The sequence below is a fragment of the Centroberyx affinis genome, unplaced genomic scaffold (genome assembly GCF_046629955.1).
Source record: "Centroberyx affinis isolate AG114_WGS23_722 - 3 ecotype Tasmania unplaced genomic scaffold, CSIRO-AGI_Caff_v1 ptg000563l_1, whole genome shotgun sequence".
Lineage (NCBI taxonomy): Eukaryota > Metazoa > Chordata > Actinopteri > Beryciformes > Berycidae > Centroberyx > Centroberyx affinis.
Genome location: NW_027279206.1, coordinates 307,358 through 329,467, shown reverse-complemented (window position 1 = coordinate 329,467; position 22,110 = coordinate 307,358). Strand labels below are relative to the sequence as shown.

At 45.4% G+C, this 22,110-nt stretch overlaps 1 protein-coding gene across 1 annotated transcript in view; it reads right to left on the bottom strand.

Moving 5' to 3' along the window:
• The window catches only part of ipo11 (importin 11), a gene marked incomplete at its 3' end in the record, with an annotated part of 93,354 nt that overhangs the window by 11,320 nt on the left and 59,924 nt on the right, over nt 1-22,110 (bottom strand). Inside the window, exon 16 of the mRNA XM_071518323.1 lies at nt 12,692-12,818. Coding sequence (XP_071374424.1) covers nt 12,692-12,818 — 127 coding nt within the window. The remainder of the gene's footprint in view (nt 1-12,691; nt 12,819-22,110) is intronic.

The following is a 22,110-nucleotide window of genomic DNA, read 5'->3' as shown; positions in this document are numbered from 1 at the left end:
TAATTATATTTTGCATTAACGACAGGCTCAGAAAGACTACAACTAGCTCTCACCCAAAGTAAAGCTTTATGTAACTGAACACTGCTTTTTTTTTTTACTCTGTGCGTGTGTGCGTGTCTGCAATAAATTAGCAAAATGCAAGCTGTCTTGTGTTATGGAATGCAGCAGCCCCTCCTCTCATTTACTCTGAGTTTAATCTAGCAGTGTCAGAGTGATGGAGTTAGAAAGTCCACCAGGGAACAAGTGATCAGATGGAGGAGAGCGGAGTGAAAGGAAGGTAAACAAGAGCAGAGAAAGGTGAGGGACTGAGAACTCAATTACAGGCCGTGCTTAGTCTCCGTTTGACAACACAATTAGAGAGCAACAGGCATGAGTCCACCTGCAGGTCTGTTTGGCTTCATGACTGTGCGTTTCTGTGAGTATGTGATTTCCCTTCAAGTGTTCCTGACAAAGGTAGTAACAGTATGACATCCAAGCAAGATATATGAAAGCTTGTTTTGTTCGTGCTTGTTTTGCCTCTCTGCACTGTATTTCTGGTAAATAAATAAATAAATAAAAAATAAAAAATGAGTCCTCAAAATATCTTTTGTTGACTCAATGAAAAAGTTGACAAAAACAAACAGAGAAACAGTCCTCTAAAGCAGCGTTCACCTTCCTGTACATTTGACTTTCCCTTTCTGTTCCCCCTTTTCTTCTTCCTTTCCTTATTTCCCTACATTGTTCCTTCAGTCTATATTTCACATCGTACCCCGGCCTTTACCTGATGCTTTCAAGTGAAACAGCTTTGTTCGAGTCTGTCAAGTTAAGTGAGTTCGGGACCCTACTTTGAGGTAGTCAGTGAGGAGTCAGACCAATTAACTTGAACAAGTCAGTGTAGAGTAATGAGGGATTGATTCTTCTGATGAGAGCAACTACATTTTGAAAATAATCAGGTGTCATACTACCAATCTGTGCTCCTCTATGAGCTGTCCAGAGTGGACACTAACAAACACTGTTTTAATTTATATTTTATACAAACCTATTAGTCTTACAGCATACCTCATCTTGCAGTGAAGAAGATTGGAAACAATCTTTACTGAAACAAATCAAATCCCTCCTAGTTTCCTCTAGTTTTCTCTATGTGCAGGCATTTTCACACGTCTTTCACATGCATTTAATTTTGCTAAACACTAGATTAACAGCTGTCATTTTGCATGACTGCCTTCATTTATAGGACAATATACCGATTTGTTGATTAAATGGATTATATAAAATTTGCTAACAAATACTATTAGTATTAGACAATAAGTTAAAATATATGTTGACAATAGGGCTGTCCCGAATACCATTTTTTGGACTTCGGAGCTTCGGTAGTAATCAACAGCGAATATTCGAAGCTTCGGCCGCAGCGGGGGGGGGGGGGGGTTAAGAGTCACGCACCTTCAAACTGCTTGGCTTTCCATACACGGGTAACAGTTCACCCGACAAAGTTCACACATAGTCACAGTTCCTCCTCACAAAAACACAGCGCTGAAAACATACTTAACATACATATAACTTCAATTAGGAGAGAGAGAGAGAGAGAGAGAGAGACAGGCAGACAGACAGACAGGGAGGGGGGAATGGAGAGACCGAAATGTAGAAAAACAGAGATAGAGATGGAGAGATATAGATGGAGAGAGATACAACAAGACAGAGAAAGCCGTTGAATCAGAGAATTAAAATGTTATTTTCTGATTGTTTCACAGCGGTTACGTTCTAAAGCGCAGAGAGAGAGAGAGGGAGAGCCCCGTATCAAAATACCGGTAGCCTACCTTAGAAAAAAGATTAAAAAAAAAAAAAAGATCAATGGAGAAATGTCTTGCTGCTGCTTCTCCTGAGTTTTGTTCAGCAAATTTGAAACTGATCGCTTGAATTTCAGGTCGTACGTTTTTCTCTGTGCCACCATGGCGATCAGCAAATGTGACTGACATTTGAATGAAGGTAAAAAAAAAAAAGAAACTGCTTCGTAGCGTCAATGGCAACCGGTTTACGGATTACATATAAAATTAAATTTAAAAAAACGAATATCCGAATCCCAAAATTGAAAACCGAATACCTACCCAACGAACGAATATCCGAATAGTCGAATATTCGGGTCCAGCCCTAGTTGACAATACCTTTTATTTGTTCTTGTTTGTTTATTAACCACTGAAAAGCAAGCAGCTCCTGAGGTTGTCAAGAAGTATTTATCCAAAACAAGCAGTGTTGTTGTGCAATGGTTTTGTTCAGTCAAAGGAATGAATATCATCAATATTTAAAGCTTGCAATAGCAGCATTCTCTTCCCTCCTTCAGAGCTGAAGTGGTGATTTAATTTTAGGATCTTGAGACCAAATGAAAAAATTTCAAGGTTTCCCTTACGTAGGCTTTACCTGGGCAGCCCGCCCAGGATGATTTATTCCCACCCAGGAAGGTTTTTTAAAATGTTTTGAAATTTTAATCTCATGTTTGTCAAATTGACATTAGATTATAAAATACAGAGTGACGTGTTAGTAATCCTGCATAAATATACAAGCAACAAAGCATTACGATGAACGAGGCCCATCAAATGTCATCAGCACGGGTCGTGTTGCAATTCAAACACTGATGAACGAAAACAAACCATTTAATTTCTACTGCAGAATGTAGAGGGTAAATAGTTTGCCTGATGAAACACACACACAAGCACACGCACACATAAAGTCTGACACTGATATTCAGTCAAAATTACAATTTTTGTCTCAAACAAAATATAGGCCATCCACACTGACACCAGTCAGTGATTGGAATTTTAATCGGTTAACAATTAAGTTGACCTAACTCACTGTTTCTCTAAGGGCTAATGAAATGGTTCAACAGGAAACCCCCTCAGTGAAAAGCAATACCAGATCAATGAATTGCGTGGAAATTTTAATTTGAAGTGGGCATAGCGCAGACGCAGCACATAAGTCAATTTAGGGGGCTGGATCCAGTCAAACTGCACACATGCACACACATGCAACACACTTAACTATAAATAATTCAACTAGCACTTGTCATGGGCAATGAAATGTATAACAGCTCCTTAGATTCATTCAAGACAAATAGCATCATCCAAACCAACGCTGGAGGTGGTCAAGGATTAATTATGACCCTGAAACTAAATGTAATGGCAATAGCAATACATAAGAAGAAACACTCACAAATAGTCTTTTGTTGTACACTCAGCTGTATTGATGATTTTTTTTACATTTGTCCTCACATTTACAGTGAAAAAAGGAGAGCACAAAAACAATAATGTGCAGGAGTTATCAATATATCGTCCTTATCAGTGGTGGCTTTGAAGACGAGAGAGCTCTCTCCTGTGGCATGCCAAGAGGCCAAGTTTTAAAGTGAAAGAAAAAGTTAATGCAGTGGTGTGACCTCCCCAGTGCCTGTGAGATCATGTTAAAACACAAGATTAAGAATTTTACATTGACTGTGAAAACATCTGTCATGCTGATGACAAATAATTAGCATTTTGCAAGGGGAGGGGCAATTTTAACATATTGATACCTGAGACAAATTCTTAATGCCAGGTATGAGGATAACTCTCATCTGGATACAATCTGAATAGGAGTCACACATTAATGCAAGGTGTAAAGTGTGGTTTGTCACAGGACTGTCACCATACTTTAGGGCATGGTGGTAGAAATTGTTTGCATTTAAAACTCATGACTTACTGTTAAGTTACTGTGCAAATACTGAATCTTAACAAAGACAAATTACAATTTAAAAGTCCTGCATCTTAGCCATTGATCTCTCCATCTGATGCCATCAGCTTAAAAGCTTCAATTTCTATAACACCCTGTGGTGCAAAACTGACGTCACTCATACGGTAACTAAAAACATGACCGAGTGCGGATTATGATCACAAAGCCTGGTTAATGCAGCATATAAACACCTTTTTTAAGATGCCTCAAAGCCTTTCAGTACACATCTCACTCCTGCCTCATCTGGCATGAGACGGAGCCTGACTGCAGTCGAGGAAGAAGTGAGCAAAAGTGGGGCAAAGTGTTGGCTAAGGAATGTCACAGCATGACACTGTCAAAGCTGGCTTAACAGTATATTCTAGAAAACCTTCTTCCCTCCTACTGGGGATGCAAAAGTCCTGAAAACAGAAGGAGTTAAACATGTCACCACAAATATTTTAGCCTCCTCCCTTTAGAAGCTGTGGGTAAACATGGAGGAATAAAAAAAAAAAAAACAGTAGTGAAAAGGAGACTGTGTTGGAGAAAATGGCACAATGGCAGGCCGCTAGTGACAGGCATCTGTGATCTGTGACTCAGCTCATGAATATCATTGGTAAATGCCAAGAAACTGTTGGCTCTCTTTCGGTCGGTACACTCGGTACAACACATTAGTATGGGGATTGCGTCCTCGCGAGACCAACCTGAAGAACCTGAAGACTGAAGCAGGCAAGGGGAGTCCCGCCTTCCCCTGGGGCTACAAAAGACCCTGCACAGTCTCTGCTCCTCAATCTTTTTGCACTTCACCTCGCATAACCTGACTCTCGTAGGACCCTTGCTAGCGATTTAACTGTCTGCTTGGAGGTGGGTTAGCTCCCTGCCCAAGGCGTCGCTACCAAGGCTCTCTACACAGCGCTTGTTTAGCTCGCTAACTAGCTGCTTTACTGCGTTTAGCCCAGCTAACATGCACCTGTTTAGCCTCGCTAACAGAACTGCCTTTTCCACACCAGTTTAGCAAGCTAACAATTTGTTTAGCAAGCTAACTTGCCAGTGGAATGGCACGAATTAAAATAGAAAGAAAAGCTCTTCCAGCGGGTCTAGCAAAGCTAACAAAGCTGTGAAGGCAAGAAATCGTGCGTGCCCCAGTGCTTGCAGGTTTTCTCTCTCTGAGACGGATACCCACAACGCCTGCCCGGTGTGTTTCGGCATGTTGCATGCTAAAGCGGCACTTGCTAATCCGGAGACCTGTGCGCCCTGTTGCCGACTCTGGAGGATGACACTGGAAAAACATGTGGCGTTCCTGTCGAGGGTGCTGGGAAGCTCAGCCGCACACGGAGATCCTCTGCTGTCTGAAGCCGTCGAGTCCTCCGTGGAGCTCGAACCCGAAGGCGGGGACTTCGATGAGGGAGTAGGACAGTCATGGGGCGATCACATGGATGATATCCTCCCAGATACTAACGTTACTGTGTACGTGGGTATGGAGGAGGACTCCATCGACAAAGTACAACTGGGCATGCTGTCTGAGGACGAGCTTTCCCTCGCCGCTTCAGGCGGCCTCTCGGAGGAGGAGGCCGAAGTCAGAGGTGGAGGAGACGAAGAGGAGTCTTCCCAGGTCCTCGGTGCTGGAGATCTTCCAACCAAGACCGACGGCACCACCCCGGCCAATGATCGACTTGTGCCGCCGCGCGGCTGAGCGCCTTGAAGTGCCGTGGTCGGCTACACCTCCTCGCCAACAGCAAACTAGGCTTGCAGGAAATTATTTTCTCACGCAGCAGCTCGCAGTAGTGAGACACAAATTACCTGTTTTCCCCGACTTTGTGTACGAGCTCACACAGTCCTGGGCATCCCCTAATGCTCCGCTGTCACTGCCATTTACCCAATTCTTGGACTTGGAGGATATGGAGGCTGCGGGGCTAGCTAACATTCCTCCGATGGATGAGACGCTGGCTGTCCACTTGGCACCGAAGCCTAACACCGCAAGCAGCAAACCCACTCTCCCCAGTAAGCAGTGCAGATTCTCCACCTCTCAGCTCGAGAAAATATACCGTGCACAGGGGCTGACCACTCGCGCGCTTAACGCGGCCTCAATGTTGCAGGCTTATCAAGCGGAGAAGCTGCGGGATCTCCCGAGGCCTTGGCAAAGGAGGAGAATCCCACCAAGCTACTGGATGAAGCACGCAGGACGGCGGATTTTATCCTCCGGCTGACTAAGACAGTGGTCGCCCAGCGTCACCTGTGGTTGACACTCACGGAGCTGCCAGAAACGCAGTGCACTGAATTTCTCCACCAAGCCGTTGAGCCCGCTGGCTTATTCAGACAGGCTTTGGAGAAAATCCAGACTCAGCTCGAGAAAATATACCGTGCACAGGGGCTGACCACTCACGCGCTTAACACGGCCTCAATGTTGCAGGCTTATCAAGTGGAGAAGCTGCGGGATCTCCACGAGGCCTTGGCAAAGGAGGAGAATCCCGCCAAGCTACTGGATGAAGCACACAGGACGGCGGATTTTATCCTCCGGCTCTCCAGCACAGCGGCCGTCGCTCCGGGGAAAGGCATGACTGAGACGGTGGTCGCCCAGCTTCACCTGTGGTTGACATTCACGGAGCTGCCAGAAACGCAGTGCGCTGAGTTTCTCCACCAAGCTGTTGAGCCCGCTGGCTTATTCGGACAGGCTTTGGAGAAAATCCAGACCCGCTGCGATCAGAGGAAGAAGCACGAGGAAGCGCTGCGTATGAGTATGCCCAGGCGTTGTTACGCACAGCCGAAGCCTCCCAGCAGCCAGGGACACGCCCGTCTGCACTCCCGTGCATACTCCAACTCCCTCCCGCGGCGTACATCCCAGAAGAGACCCTCCCCGGAGGACTACTCTCACCAGCTAGCGGCACCCATACCTTAGCAGTGGCCCCAATCCCAGCCGAAACAGTCCACATGGGGTAAACATTGTTTTGTCCAACGACAAGTGGCAGCCTCTAACTGATCCTCCACAGTGAGAGGGAGGAAGCAGTCTTCCGCCTAGCTCTCCCGGGGGGAGCAGGGGGGACGGTCAAGCCGGGGGACAGTCAAGCAGGGGGACGGTCAAGCAGGGGGACGGTCAAGCCGGGGGCGCTCACGGTCTCCCCTTATACCACAGGCTCTCGACCCACAGGGCTAAAAAGAGAGATCCCTCCTTTTCAGTTTGCACTGGTGTTAAAGAAACCTCGGTTAAGCAAACAGTTGCACTCAAGCACAGCCCCCACACTCACTCCCCCTTCACCAGGTCTGAAAGTTCACAATGTTCACAAAACCTGTGTGTCAATAAAGGGCCTTTCCTGCTCCACAATATATCCTCAGATAGCGGAAATAAACAAGGAAATAGCCCCTCGTCCGCTCCCAAACCTAGCCTCTCAGAGCTGTCCTGGTCATTGCTCCAGCCCACCAGCAGAGGGCTCTGCTGTACCACGAATGCTCGGCAGACTAGCTGCGAGAGAAACCTCTTGGCAGGCATGAGGAGCGTCGCAGTGGATCATGGGAAATGTAGTTCAGGGCTACAGGCTCCAATTCAGGAAGCGTCCCCCACTATTCAGAGGCATCGTAATGTCAAAAGTGCATCCATCCTGCGCCCCAATATTAAGACAGGAAATCCACTCTCTGCTGGAGAAACAGGCTATAAGCAGGGTCCCCATGAACAAAGCTCAGGGCGGATTTTACAGCCGTTACTTTGTGGTACCGAAAAAGGATGGAGGCCTCCATCCTATTTTGGACCTGAGGGTACTAAACAAATACCTGAGAAAGTTCAAGTTCAAAATGCTGACATTACGCCAGGTAATGCAGTCGGTTCGACCGGGGGTTTGGTTCACTACGGTGGACCTAAAGGATGCCTATTTTCACGTGCCAATATTACCAAGACACAGACAGTTTCTGCGCTTTGCCTACGACTGCACAGCGTACGAATACCAAGTTCTGCCATTCGGCTTATCCCTCGCTCCTCGCATTTTCACCAAATGCCTCAAAGCAGCGCTGGCACCGATCAGAGGCCAGGGGATTCGAACCCTCGGCTACCGGGACGATTTACTGATTCTGTCGGATTCGGAGTATCAGGCCGAGACCCACACGTCCCAGCTGGTGACTCACCTACAGTCTCTGGGATTTGTCATAAACCGGAAAAAGAGCTGTCTTACTCCCAGCCAGAAAATTTGTTTTCTCAGTCTGGATTTGGATTCTATAGACAATCAAGCCCGGTTATCATCCCCGAGAGTGGCCGCTTTCAACCGATGTCTGTCTCTGTTCCAGCCGCATCACACTGTGCGTCTCCGTCAGTGCCAGCGTCTGCTGGGATTGATGGCCTCTATGATTCCAGCGGTGCCTCTGGGCTTGCTGATGATGAGAAAATTCCAGCGCTGGGTGCAGGCCAGAAAGGTATTTTCCTCTCGTCGGAGAGAGGAGAGGATGCGGGTCACACCATCGTGCCTGAGGGCTCTGCTCCCATGGAGAGATCCAGCACGTTTGAGCAAGGGAGCCTCTCTGGGCTGGGTTCTCTCACGCGTTCTGGTCACCACGGATGCATCCAAATGGGGCTGGGGAGGCCTCTGCAGGAACTTGCATGTGAATGGGACCTGGACAGACGAGGAGAGGTCATGGCATATCAATCTGCTGGACTATGCTGTGTATCTGTCACTAAGACAATTTTCCACTGGCGAGAGAATGGAGACTGCACCCCGAGGTAGTGGAACAGATATGGGGTCGGTTTGGCAGAGCCACCGTCAATCTGTTCGCCTCGAGAGAAAACACACACTGTCCTATGTTCTTCTTGCTACAGGACGGGAGCGTGCCCCTCGGGTTAGATGCGCTGGCTCATCAGTGGCCTCAGACACTCCTGTACGTGTTTCCTCCGGTGGCGCTAATCCAGACCACACTGGAGCATGTGCGCATAGGGAGATTAACTATGATTCTGATCGCCCCACGTTGGCCCAAGAAAGCATGGTTCGTGGAGATCATTTCTCTTCTGAACGGGAGACCGTGGCGCCTCCCCATGCGCAGAGACCTGCTGTCGCAGGCCCAGGGCCAGATTTGGCACCCACGCCCGAAATTTGGGATCTGTGAGCCTGGCCCCTGAAAGGGAGAAACTGACAGCAACAAGGTTGCCTGCTAACATCATTGACACAATACAGAGTGCCAGAGCAGTGTCCACGCAGGGGTTATATACGCTCAAGTAGCGTTTATTCGATGCTTGGTGTCACGAAAGGAATATTATTCCGTTCCAAAGCTCTGTGGTGGATATTTTGACATTTCTCCAAGAATTATTGGAAAGAGGCCTTTCCTTTTCCACTATTAAGGTCTATCTGTTGGCTATTTCTGCCTGCCATGTGGGATTTGACAGAAAATCTCCTGGCTCCCATCCTCTGGTGATGCATTTTATGAAGGGTGTACAGCGTAAGAGGCCGATGCGCAAAACCATGATCCCCAGTGGGACCTTGCTCTGGTTCTAGATGCACTGTGCGATGCGCCTTTTGAGCCATTATAGTCTGTGGGCATTGATGTGCTTTCATATAAGACAGCATTCTTATTGGCACTGTGCTCAGCGAAACGCGTGGGAGACATCCATGCGCTCTCTGTTCATCCTTCATGTTAACAGTTTGCGCTGGACAGCTCTAAGGTGATACCTGCGTACATCCCTAAAGTACCTGCTTTGTCATACAGGGCATTATCTTTTGAGCTCACGTCCTTTTCACCACCCCCATTTGCAACAACCGAGCAACGGCATCTGCATAACCTATGCCCGGTACGTGCGTTGCGCGTGTATGTCGAGCATACGAGGGAAATATGCACAACTGACCAGCTTTTTGTCTGTTTTGCTAACCCACTTAAAGGGAAGGCACTTTCCAAGCAACGCCTTTCTCACTGGATAGAGGAGACCATTTCGCGTGCTTATGCCTGCAAGGGTGCACAGATGCCCGGTAGCGTGCCCACCAGAGGTATGGCCGCATCTTGGGCCCTTTTTAAAGGGATGTCGGTGGAGGATGTGTGCTCTGCTGCGAGCTGGGCTTCTACACATACATTGATGAAGTTTTATTGCCTGGATGTGACAGCTCAGGATGCCACTCAGTCTGTGCTCTCAGCAGGAAGGTGATGTAGCTGACGTCATCACGGCTGCTGTATCAGGGCCAGTTCATCTCAGTCTATCTGCAAGGGTGTTTTTCGGGGCGCATTGCTATGTCCCCATACTAATGTGTTGTACCGACCAAAAGGGAACTGGGGGTTATGCATATAACCAATGTTCCCTGAGGGAGGGAAACGAGATACAACACAAGTTAGCCCCTCACCGCCTATTATCTGACTTGGTGAAGTGCGGTTAGATTGAGGAGCAGAGACTGTGCAGGGTCTTTTGTAGCCCCAGGGGAAGGCGGGACTCCCCTTGCCTGCTTCAGTCTCATTGGCCTTGACAGGCGTTTTGAGAAAGGTTCTTCAGGTTGGTCTCACGAGGACACAATCCCCATACTAATGTGTTGTACCTCGTTTCCCTCCCTCAGGGAACACTGGTTATATGCATAACCCCCAGGTGTGTGAATCTCACATACAAAGCTCCTGGGCTAGACATTGGTTAACATTACCACAGAAAACAGACACCATTTACATGTCAGTGTTCCCATACTCATTTCTAATCTAATTCAATGACTTTTCAATGACTTTCAATGTCTTGTTTAGTAAAATTCAAAAGATTCAAAATTGGCATGACATCTGTCAAAATTATCATCGAGGCCTTATTTTTACTCATGATTTAGTCAAGAAATCATGGTAAAACTGCTGCATTATCAACAAAAAGTATGCTAGGACAGGGAGGGTTCCAGAGAGCTGAGGCATATTGATGAAACTGGGTGCTACTTAAAAATAAAAAAAAAATAAAAAAAATAAAAAAAATAAAATATATATATATATCAAGTACTTACAATCCCATCCATTAATTTTCAAAATCATTTAAGGCCTAATTTTATTTTTCTCGGAACCACAAACTTTAAAGGATTTTCCAAAGATGGACTATAAAGTAAGAGAGACAATGAGACGCAGAGAGTGAAGCTAAACGTCCAGTAATTCACAAGGTTATTTTTCTAATGTAGAGATTACCTTGACTTAAACTGTAAACAATGTAGAATACAGAATTATTTACACGGCCATTTAAATTCTGTTTCCTAAATTATATTAGAAGAATGTTCTACTTATCAAACAAGTGCATGGCTCATGAGGCAAGAAAGCTTAGCGAAATGTAATTTAAAGTGAAAATGACTGTGGCACAACATCCACTTTCCCAAAGTAGGACCACGTAGAATTTACCATGGCCTGGGCCAACTAGTAATGTCAACAGGTAAATAAAAGCCCTATTTAACCCCTAACTAAGAAATTATACGCCTAGCAAAAATACGAAAACGAAAATAGAAAAAATAGTATGTTGAGAGAAATCAGTTGACAAAAATTAAGTAAGCCCTGGCTAACTGTGTGGCCCTGTTGTGGAAACCAGACTTGCTGGCTGGTAGCATTACAGCTCTGGACCCATACTGTTGAGCAGAGAACACTGTTTGTGCAGCTGATTGTGCACTTTACACTAACTAATAGCCCATTTCAGTCATTACGGATACAGTGTTTTCAGGGAAAGTAGGCACTCTGCAGTCATTACGAGCAGTTTGTTTAGGACGAGAGATTTTTTTTATTATTTGGCTGTTTTCGGGTTTCCCATTAATGTATTAAACTGTGACGCACCGCCACAGTTTAATTTCTGCCGCCACAGTTTCACGTCGCTGAGAAAGAAAATGTTGCCGTTGGTATTAGTAGTTTTACTATTGTTTTTGCGGTCTTTGCCTTCATAAAACTCAGTCTCCTCTCAAGTGGCTGTCCCTCCCCCCTGCTTTGGCAGGTGCTGCTAAACACACCCTCATCCCAATATGTGTGAGATGAGACGCAAACACATGCATACACGCATGCGCACACACACTACGTGATACTGCGGACGTCTCTCAACGAAGCACAAGCCACAACCTGGAACGCATTTGTAGCAGGCCCATTCACACAAAGAGTGACAACTATAAAGATAACTATAAACTATAATGATATGCTGTTGCTCAAGCGTTCACACTACAACGATATTGGTGCCAAATATTCAGAGAAAACAATGGAGCTTTATCAACATGCTTTTATTTTATTTGCTCTCTAAAGTAAATAACGACAGAGCCGATGGATTTTGGTTCATGAATTGCTGGAAAAGAGAGAGGAGCCAGCAGAATCAATAATGCTCTTATACGGAGCTTTCATTACATTATTGTGCTCTGTTTATATGAGAGCTAATTGCACTAATGGCCACTAAGTGAAGCTATTCATTTTTTTACCAGTAGGAGACTACGCACACCACGTCTACTGTGGATCAAAGAGTAAAGTCTCCTGTAGCCCATGTTGAGAGAAACACCTGAACGTCACCGAGGATAAACAGGATACTGGAGGGACACATGTTGTTACCGCCCGGCCATATTATAAAAACATAGGATAATAGCGGATTTGCGGTCAGGTTGGCCAAGACATGGTGCTATTTTGTTTAGCTAGCAAAAGTTAGCGAGTTAACTAGCTTCCAGGTCAGTAAACTGCCTTACTGCTAATCCCCAGAGCTCTTCCAATTCCGACCGGTATGTCATGTTTCTTTTCAACATTTTTAGAGGCGACGGTCTTTGTAAATAGCGCCGGGGTCCTCTGGACTTTTGTCATCGGTTCCTCAGCAGCAGCTCCGTCACTGCAGTGAACTAATTAATTCTCCAAACCCTCTATCGAATCGCAGTATGAGTGAAAATGCAACGTGACTGTATCCCAACGTTCATGCGACTTATATTTATTAAATTTATTTATTTTTAGCTGCATGCTTACACCCTATTTTTTGCTGTATGTTTACACCCTTTACTTAAACAAAAGAAGAGATGATGAGAAAATGAGTTCTGTGGGAAACACTGCTGTGCATGATCTGTGGCTTACTTACCACTAGGTCAGGGTCCTGCATGAGGCTGAGGATGACCTCATAGAGTAAAGGTCGAAGGTCGGATTTGAACTTGACAGAGATCCACTGCCCTATCAGCCAGATGACCCTTCGGCGAATCAGCTTGTACCTGGAGAGGAGAGGAGAGGAGAGAAAGGAAAAAAGGGGAAAGAGCATGTGTTAGTTCTGGGTACAGAGAAATCAATCGTCCTCCATGTTTTCAAGAGACAGAACCCCCGCAAAGCAGCCGGGCCAGACTCTGTCTCTCCATCCACCCTGAAGCACTGTGCCGATCAGCTGTCTCCGGTGTTCACAGACATTTTCAACACCTCACTGGAGACATGCCACGTTCCAGCCTGCTTCAAGACCTCCACCATCATCCCTGTCCCCAAAAAGCCAAGGACCACAGGACTTAATGACTACAGACCCGTCGCCCTGACCTCTGTGGTGATGAAGTCTTTTGAACGCCTTGTGCTGTCACACCTCAAAAACTTCACTGACCCCATCCTGGACCCCCTGCAGTTCGCCTACAGAGCCAACAGGTCTGTAGACGACGCAATAAACATGGCCCTCCACTTCATCCTCCAGCACCTGGACTCCTCAGGAACCTACGCCAGGATCCTGTTTGTGGACTTCAGCTCTGCCTTTAACACAATCATCCCGGCTCTGCTACAGGACAAGCTCTCCCAGCCGAGTGTGCCTGACTCCACCTGCAGGTGGATCACAGACTTTCTGTCGGACAGAAAGCAGCACGTGAAGCTGGGAAAACATGTCTCTGACTCCCGGATCATCAGCACCGGTTCCCCCCAAGGCTGCGTTCTTTCCCCTCTACTCTTCTCCCTGTACACCAACAGCTGCACCTCTAGTCACCAGTCTGTCAAGCTCCTGAAGTTCGCGGACGACACCACCCTCATTGGGCTCATCTCTGGTGGGGATGAGTCAGCCTACAGGCAGGAGATCGACCGCCTGGTGTCCTGGTGCGCACTGAACAACCTGGAGCTCAACGCTGTGAAGACAGTGGAGATGGTTGTGGACTACAGGAAGAACCCAGCCCCACTCACCCCCATCACCCTGAGAGACTCCCCAGTCGACACTGTGGAGTCCTTCCGCTTCCTGGGCTCCATCATCACCCAGGACCTCAAGTGGGAGCTGAACATCAGCTCCCTCACCAAAAAAGCGCAGCAGAGGATGTACTTCCTGCGGCAGCTGAGGAAGTTCAACCTGCCGAAGACGATGATGGTGCACTTCTACACCTCCATCATTGAGTCCATCCTCACCTCCTCCATCACCATCTGGTACGCTGCTGCCACTGCCAAGGACAAGGGCAGACTGCAGCGTATCATTCGCTCTGCTGAGAAGGTGATTGGCTGCAATCTTCCTTCCCTCCAGGACCTGTACGCCTCCAGGACCCTGAGGCGAGCAAGAAAGATTGTGGCCGACCCCTCTCACCCTGGACACAAACTATTTGAAACACTCCCCTCTGGTAGGAGGCTGCGGTCCATCAGGACCAAAACCTCACGCCACAAGAACAGTTTCTTCCCGTCTGCAGCTGGCCTCATCAACAAGGCCCGGGACCCCCACTGACACAGTCCCTTATCCCCCCCCCCATACCTTTGCACATTCTTGGAAAAATTTTGCACATACCTGTACAAACTGTACATTTCATTCACTTGGAAAAAAAAAAAACAGTTATATTGTTATGTTGCACATATATATTTGTACATATTTTTATTTCTTATTTCTTATTATATTTTTTATTACATTTTTAATTGTATTATTATTATTTTTATTTTATTTTATTTTATTATTTTTATGTTATTGTATGCACCTCCATGCCAAAGCAAATTCCTTGTACTGTGAAAACTTACTTGGCAATAAACTTCATTCTGATTCTGATTCTTCATCCCTATCTTAATGTGGAGGAATGAACCAGCTGGCTCTCTAATCATCATCTCCACAATGAACGTAGCTACTTAGGGATCCATTAAAAATGACTGACTGGGCCTGGCTTTTCAGATGAGGAAATCAGCACTGTCCTTGCGTGTTGCTCACCATCTTCTCCTTTATCAATGGTCTGAGTCTGCTGGACACTGCAGAATAATTTGTGCTCTGAGGGAGAGAAAACCATATCACTGCCCCCCTATTACACTTAGCTAACTCCACAAGACTAAGGCTAATCTAACCTGCACTCCCGATGTGTGTGTGTGCACGTCTCTGAGTATGTGTGTGTGCCACCAGATTAGAGTCCCCAGAGAGGCAGAGATAGTGACACTATTACACAGGATATTGGAAACTACAGTGGAATGATCCTTTACACATCAAATTGGCTCAAAATACAACCCAAGGGACAAAGACAAAGAAAAGATAGTGAGAGAGCTAGTTGGAGAATATATTTGTGCCTCTCTATGTTTGCCTGTATGTATGCCAGCAAAAGACAGAAAGCCTTAGGGATATAGGCCCAATGACAGAAAAAGAAAAAAGGAGAATAGCCTAGTTATAGCCTAAGTAGAATGAAGAAAAAACTATGAGTGGGTCTGAGGAGCCATGATATGAATTAAAGTGCTAAACAGTGCCAGCGCCACACATAAAGCCCCGTATGTCGGGGACTGGCGGTTTTTCAACAGTTGTTTTCAGCAGGCAAGAAATGTACATGCCCCAGCATCTGTCCTTGTTTGTACCTGAGGCAGAAACTGTGTCTGAGGACCGCCTCGACAGAAATGAGTGGATGGAGGGATGGAGGAACGGAGGAATGGAGAGATGTGAGGATAAAGGATCAGGGATGACACTTGTCAAAACTCTACAGGGAGCCACAGACCAAGGTCTGGGCCACAAGCCAGAAGATACCAAACAACAGCATGACTCAGGAGTCATAGATAGGCAACGATGTTTGTTTGTGTGTGTGTGTGTGTGTGTGTGTGTGTGTGTGTGTGTGTGTGTGTGTATGTGTGTGTGTGTGTGTGTGCGCGGGAAAAGAGAGCTTGTATCTGCGCGTTTTGTCTTGTGCATATCGCTTCCTTTCATATAAATTCTATACAGATTCAAATCAGTGCCCTTAGCACTCTAAATTGATGTCCGACAAGATTTAAAATCAATCTTTGCCAAAAGCAGTTCTAAAACTAAAATTTAGGCAAGATTACCATCACTAAGAACTAAATAAGGGCTAAATGCCACTTGGACCTGATTTCTCATCATCTTAAAAGCATACAACGGCACTAACGCACTCCTGGGCTGAACTGCTTAGAAGCAGCGGAGCATGCAAAGAGAATAAGGCAGGATCCAATTACTTTCAAAGGCAAACAAAGGCAGACAAAACAATCTGATGTACTACAAGCTTTTATGTACGCAATAGCATATGGGAAGGTTCCAACTTGATAGAGCAGGTATGGCAGTGCCAATGGGCTTTTGAGTGCCAGTGGACAATGGCTGTGGGCACATGCCCAGAGCTCCCTCTGTGATCAAGTTCCAAACAACAGCTTGGCGACAGCACACTCGCACTCTGATAACAGCCCACGGTGACATCACAAATGAATAATCAAATTACAGATGATTATCTGTTGTTAAACAAACACCTGTAAGGGTTATTCTAGGACGCTGCTGCATTTTGGTGCATTCCACAAGACAAGTCCTTTTTATGCATAGTGCAGTGGATAACCACTGGCAAATGTATGAGCATATATGCCATTTTAGACTTGAGCATCCACAAAATAAATCCTGACAACTGTCAGTGTTATTTTTGACAACATCATAATCCATATTCTGATTATTATTCATTCATGGCATCTGTTGAAGTGACTAAAAGATTAGTGTTCCCAACTCTGCATACAATATAAGAATGCGGAGTTGGGCATGTAAATCTGTAACCGACAAATATAGAATATCTGCTTGAGCTGGGGTGACTACAGTTGGTAGTGTTTATTCATAGCATGCTGGCAAAGAGGAAGAAAAAGACAGAAAGACAGACAGACGGACAGGCCGAGTGACGGGGACAGGTATTTGTCAGTATTTGTCAGTTAACAGAGGAGATTCACAAAAGTGAGAGATGACTCATTCCCTCAAAACCTCTCTGCTACGAAATTTCAAACCTCTGTCAGTCACTCCTCTCATCCTCCTACCCCTCATCTCCTCTCCTCTTGTGTGTTACAACAGGGGTGGATGTGCAGGATAACTGATGTAGGCAAAATGGAAAGTAGAATATCATTTCCACATTACCCTTAAACTGTAGACAGACAAATCCTCTTTGCTTCTATTCTGCTGACATTTTCTAATTATTTTGCCCAATACACAGAAATACTTTTTGAGAGGTAGTTGGAAATGGTGTGAGTCTTCAGTTTTGTGTTGTTTCTTATGTTTTATACTACCAATAATAATAACAATAATATTGGTAGTAGTAGTAGTAGAAGTAGTATTAGCATTAGTATTATTAGCAATTGCAGTATATAGATGGAATATGGTGCTTCGAAAGTTGCTCACAAATTGAAAAGCCTCTGAGCACCTGACTGCACCTGTTTGAAGACAGGTGAAATGTGAAGATACTTGTAACACTGAGGAAGTGAAGACTCTCACACACTGTCTCGCTTTCAAATGGTAGATAATTTACACCAGAAGAGGCAAACACAATCAGCCTCAGTCCTATGACCCACGTCAGGCACCTTCACTGGTTGCACTTCATGGTCATCAAGGCATTCGTGTTACCAGTAGTTTACTTAACACCAAAAATGTGTCACTTTAGAACAAGCTTTCTGCAGTCTGCAGTCTTCTGAGTCAAAAGGTCTTCCAGAACGGGCATAACGTTTTGATGGCTGGTTAGATATCCCTGTCACTTTTTGGATGCTTCTGTGTAGCCTTAAATACTCTCGGGAAAGACGGCTTAAAAGTCGCTCACCAAATCCCTAAGCAGCGGCAAATAGAAAGAGGGGGAACTGAAGTTAAAGAGAACCAAGACACAGCACCCGTTCACAGCATTTTTTGTTCCCCAGGAGATGGAGTGACTTTTCTGACAAAACTCCACAAGAAAGGTCAAGCCACATAAGACAATGTCAAAATGTCAGAGTGTTTCACAGTGTCCTATGCTAGCAGAATCTGGCTGCAGAATGATGGAACACAGTCAATGATCTCTCTCTCACCGTCTGTCTGGGAGACACTAAAAGCTCCTTCCGGCTATACCAAGATGTCAATGCGGTATGATAGTGGAAGTGTGTGAATGGGGGGTTGTGTGTATGCGCGTGTGTGTGTGTGTCTGCGTTTGAGTGCATGTGTGTATGCGTGGTCCACTCTCATCCAGACATGACTCATCACAGGTATGACAGTTGCTTTGGTTGAGGCAGAGGAGGGAGGCAGGGTTTGACAGTGATTCAAAATCTGTGGGTCTGTACAAGTGTGTGTGCGTGTGTGTGCCTATGAGTGCGTGAGTATGAGTGTGTGCATGTGCTTGAGCGTGCATGTGTGTTTGTGTAGCCAACATGCCCACAAGTGAAAACCCTCTTGAGTAAGGGAGCTTATCGGGGGCCTGAGGCTCAGCCACAGGTATAAGTCACACACTTCAGTTTAGCTGACTGATGTGATTATTAATATTTAAAACTGCCTCTGCTTCCCATGGAGCGATACAGACAGACGGGTAATCATTACCAAGGCTTAACCTCACATCACTGAAACATACAAGGGCACAATGACGCATCCCAGACCAGCAGAAAAAAGATTACTAACCACGCAAGTGAATGTTAAAACTACTTGGACACCAGTGACCTTTCAAAAAAAACACAGACACAAGAAAGCACAAGCAAGATTAATGCTACTGAGCATGCATCAACGTGACTCTAACATGGCACTTAACTGCACCACATGGATCAAACAGCATTTGAAGTCCATCGTCCAGTCACTACCCTAGAGGACAGAGCAAGGACACCCGGACATCAACCAGCCTGTCAACAAAAAGCTCCACAGAGAGCTGATGACTAGCCGTGTTGTGCGCCTGGCTCCCCATCAGGAAGTACATTCCTCCCATCTCTTGTCTCACTGGTTGTCCCGACCCCACAGCCTGTCAAGGGCAACACCGCTGCTGCCGCTCCGATGGCAAGGGTTTCTCCACAGGAGCAGACAAAACCATTTTGCTCAACTCTTTCATTATACCTCTCCTTGTCTGGCATCCGTTCTCTCCATCTTTTGCTTTCTTGTCATTCCATCCCCTCACTCCATCTGAGAACAGGTGGGCCCCATGTTGAGCATGTCGTCGCTCTTTGTGATGCGTCTCAAGCTGTGGCCCTTATAAGATGACACCAAGCTGTCTTAATTCCAACAACCAACATCAGCAATTATCCAGAGGGCCTATAAAGGCAGGCAGTGTAACGTGGCGTGGGAAGGCTCTGGTGGCAGTGAGAAACGTGCACTGGGCGAGTGTGTGGGTCAGACAAACTGCTTTGAATACTGCTCCTGGCAACAGAGGGGCTGTCCTTCTGTCTCCCAAGTGACAATCTCTGAGCCCGTGCCAGATGGTATAATCAGTACATGCATTTTAGCCACTTCGCTCCATTGTTCTAGCAACCCTCACCATTTGTCCAGGTGTCACAAAAGTAAAACTCAAGGGCAAAAAACAACCCTAAAAAAGGACTTTATATTTGGTATTCCTATGATCTTGGACAGATCAGAGCAGATTTGAAAACATGACAAACAAACAAGTCTCTCTTAAAGCTAGAAACAAGAGCCCCCTGAGAAATATCAGAGCCAAGGCTCATAATTCATGGAATGGTTGTTAGTATTTTTACAGCTACATGAGCTTTATTTTATAGTAATGCTTACAGTACTTGAATGAGGAAACGTACCCATGGAAAATCACCCTTGGTGTCCGCAAAGCTGGTTGTTCATTCTTTGTCAATGGAGCAGCACCAGTCTGTGTCTTTAGATAACGGCACAGGTTAGTGTCTCTGGAGTTTTTGTCCCTCACTTGATGAGGCACTTGCTCAAGTTAAGACTGAACCATATAACCTTCAACAATGGCATTCAACTGCTTAAAGATTTATGTTAATTTCCAAATTATGGAAATTGCGATTGGTGAGGGGAGAAGTATGTGGGCCACCAGTTGTGTAGTCCAAACAAAGAAAGAAGAATGTCATTTCCAGAGATTTTTCCTTTAACACCCCCCTCTTACTCATCATCTGGAGGTGTGTGTGTATGTGTGTATGTGTATATACTGTATGTGTGTGTCTGTGGGATGTGGAGAACAGGGATAATGCAACGGCATGGCTCCAGCCAAATGGATTAGGCCTATATTTCCCCAGACAAAACACACACAAATTCTCCATACAAAGTAGAGAGAGCGTGGACAAACAATCCACGGACAGATTTCAGCTCAACTCTCCCAACAGGGACTTCAGCCCAACACGCTACCACATTTGGCGAAAAACCAAGGCAGAACAGATCAGTACACACACAAATGCAAACTCAAAGGCCAGTGGATGTGATATGTGACGACAACAAGGCTATGCGCAACATACAAAGCCATAAATCAGAATGACATATTTATCATTTCTGTGTGAGATAGGTCTACATACCTTTCGGTTAGTTGCTTTTGACTCACACTGCAGTGGGAGTTGAGATATGCGGCTCTATGATAGGAGAGATTTTGTGACTGAATGTACAATATGAGGACATTGTGATTGTGTGAGGACAAGCATGCACAGGCAAAGGTGTATGCACGCATCCCTGCCAATGCTCACATGCTCACACACACACAAACAAAAGACAAACACAGTGCTCAGATTGCTAGAGATGGGAGAAATGCCACTCAATGAGAGAGATTATCAAAGACGTCCATGCTCTCATATCCACACTGGATCTACACTCCCATTGTGCAAGGCTCTTCAAAAGACTGTGGGGATATCTGCCATCTGACAGAAACACAGCCTGATTCAGCAGCCCAGACAAATCAAAGGGAGTTGAAAAGTTTATCGTTTGGCATTTATATAACTAACCTTGGCTTTGATCTTTGAGGGGACTAGCAATAAAAAAAAAGATCCTTTCATATAGCACAAAAAAATAGTATTGTTCTGTGTTATTTTTAAAGGGTGTATTTAATAGTTAAAGGGGCATTACTATGTAAATAATTTATAAGTCATTTATAATAATATATCGACTTTTATGTGCAACCAAGGAATTGCAACAATCAAAAGGTCTGTAATAGACATAAATAATCAAGTCACATTTTACAATAGACCAAGTAAGATAGCTAATCAGACCAATGATCCAACAGAAATATCAATATATCCCTATCCAAAATAACATTATTTTGTCAATTTATTTTTCTGGCTCGAGAACAAACTGTGTTGCTGGCTCTTAGCACTGTTCTCCACCTTTGAGCAGTTGACAATGCAATGGGGGAGGTCCAAAAAAGTACAGGTGGAAAATTAGTTTTGAAAGAGTCACTGGTATTGATCAACAACCCTATCAAACCCCTACAGAAATATTATGGTCATTTTGTACCATGGAACAAAAGTAAAGTGATTAAAGACCCTATAGACAATTTTTTGCTTTAACTTATCATTATGAAGTAAATGTTGATTGCACAGTGTAATGGCTATAGGATAATGAAACCATCGGCATTTACATTGCTTCCCTATAAGCCTCGCTTTCACTATGCAATTCTGTCTGCCACTGGGTACGATCTCCCGGGAAAATGAAGGCTCGACTTATGGCACAAATGAAGTGCGTCATCCATTGCGCAACCAAGAGAGGAATAGGATAGGTTTTCCCCAGTAGCTATTGGTAGCAGTAGCGTTAGCCATGTTGCTAACGCTACCGCTAGCAGCCAGAAAACGAACCAGGAGCTACAAGGAGACCAGGACCAGCCAGAAACAAACATCTATGTTTGTTTCTGGATCAAAAGAAACAAACATCTAACTATGTTTGTTTCTGGCTGCTAGCGTTAGCTAGCGTAGCTAGCGTTATAGCAACGTTAGTTGTGTTGCTAACGCTAGCTAACGCTAGCAGCCAGAAACAAACAAATGATCCATTGTCCGTTTGATAATGGTAAATGGTAAATGGACTGCATTTATATAGCGCTTTTATCCAAAGCGCTTTACAATGCCTACATTCACCCATTCATACACCGATGGTGGCAAGCTACCGCAGGGTGCTGGCGCAACCATCGGGAGCAATTTGGGGTTCAGTATCTTGCCCAAGGGCACTTCGACATGCGGACTGGAGGAGCCGGGGATCGAACCACCAACCTTCTGATTAGTGGACGACCCGCTCTACCTCCTGAGCCACAGCCGCCCATGATAATCTAAACAAAGAACACGTTTTCTTGCAGTGGCCTTTCTAAAATGAGCAGTGGTGAAAGTTACTATATTGTGTTATGATCAAGGAGTTGATAAGCAGACAGATGGTTTGTTCTATTGCACGGAGCTAGGCTATAATGGAAAGCGATCCGG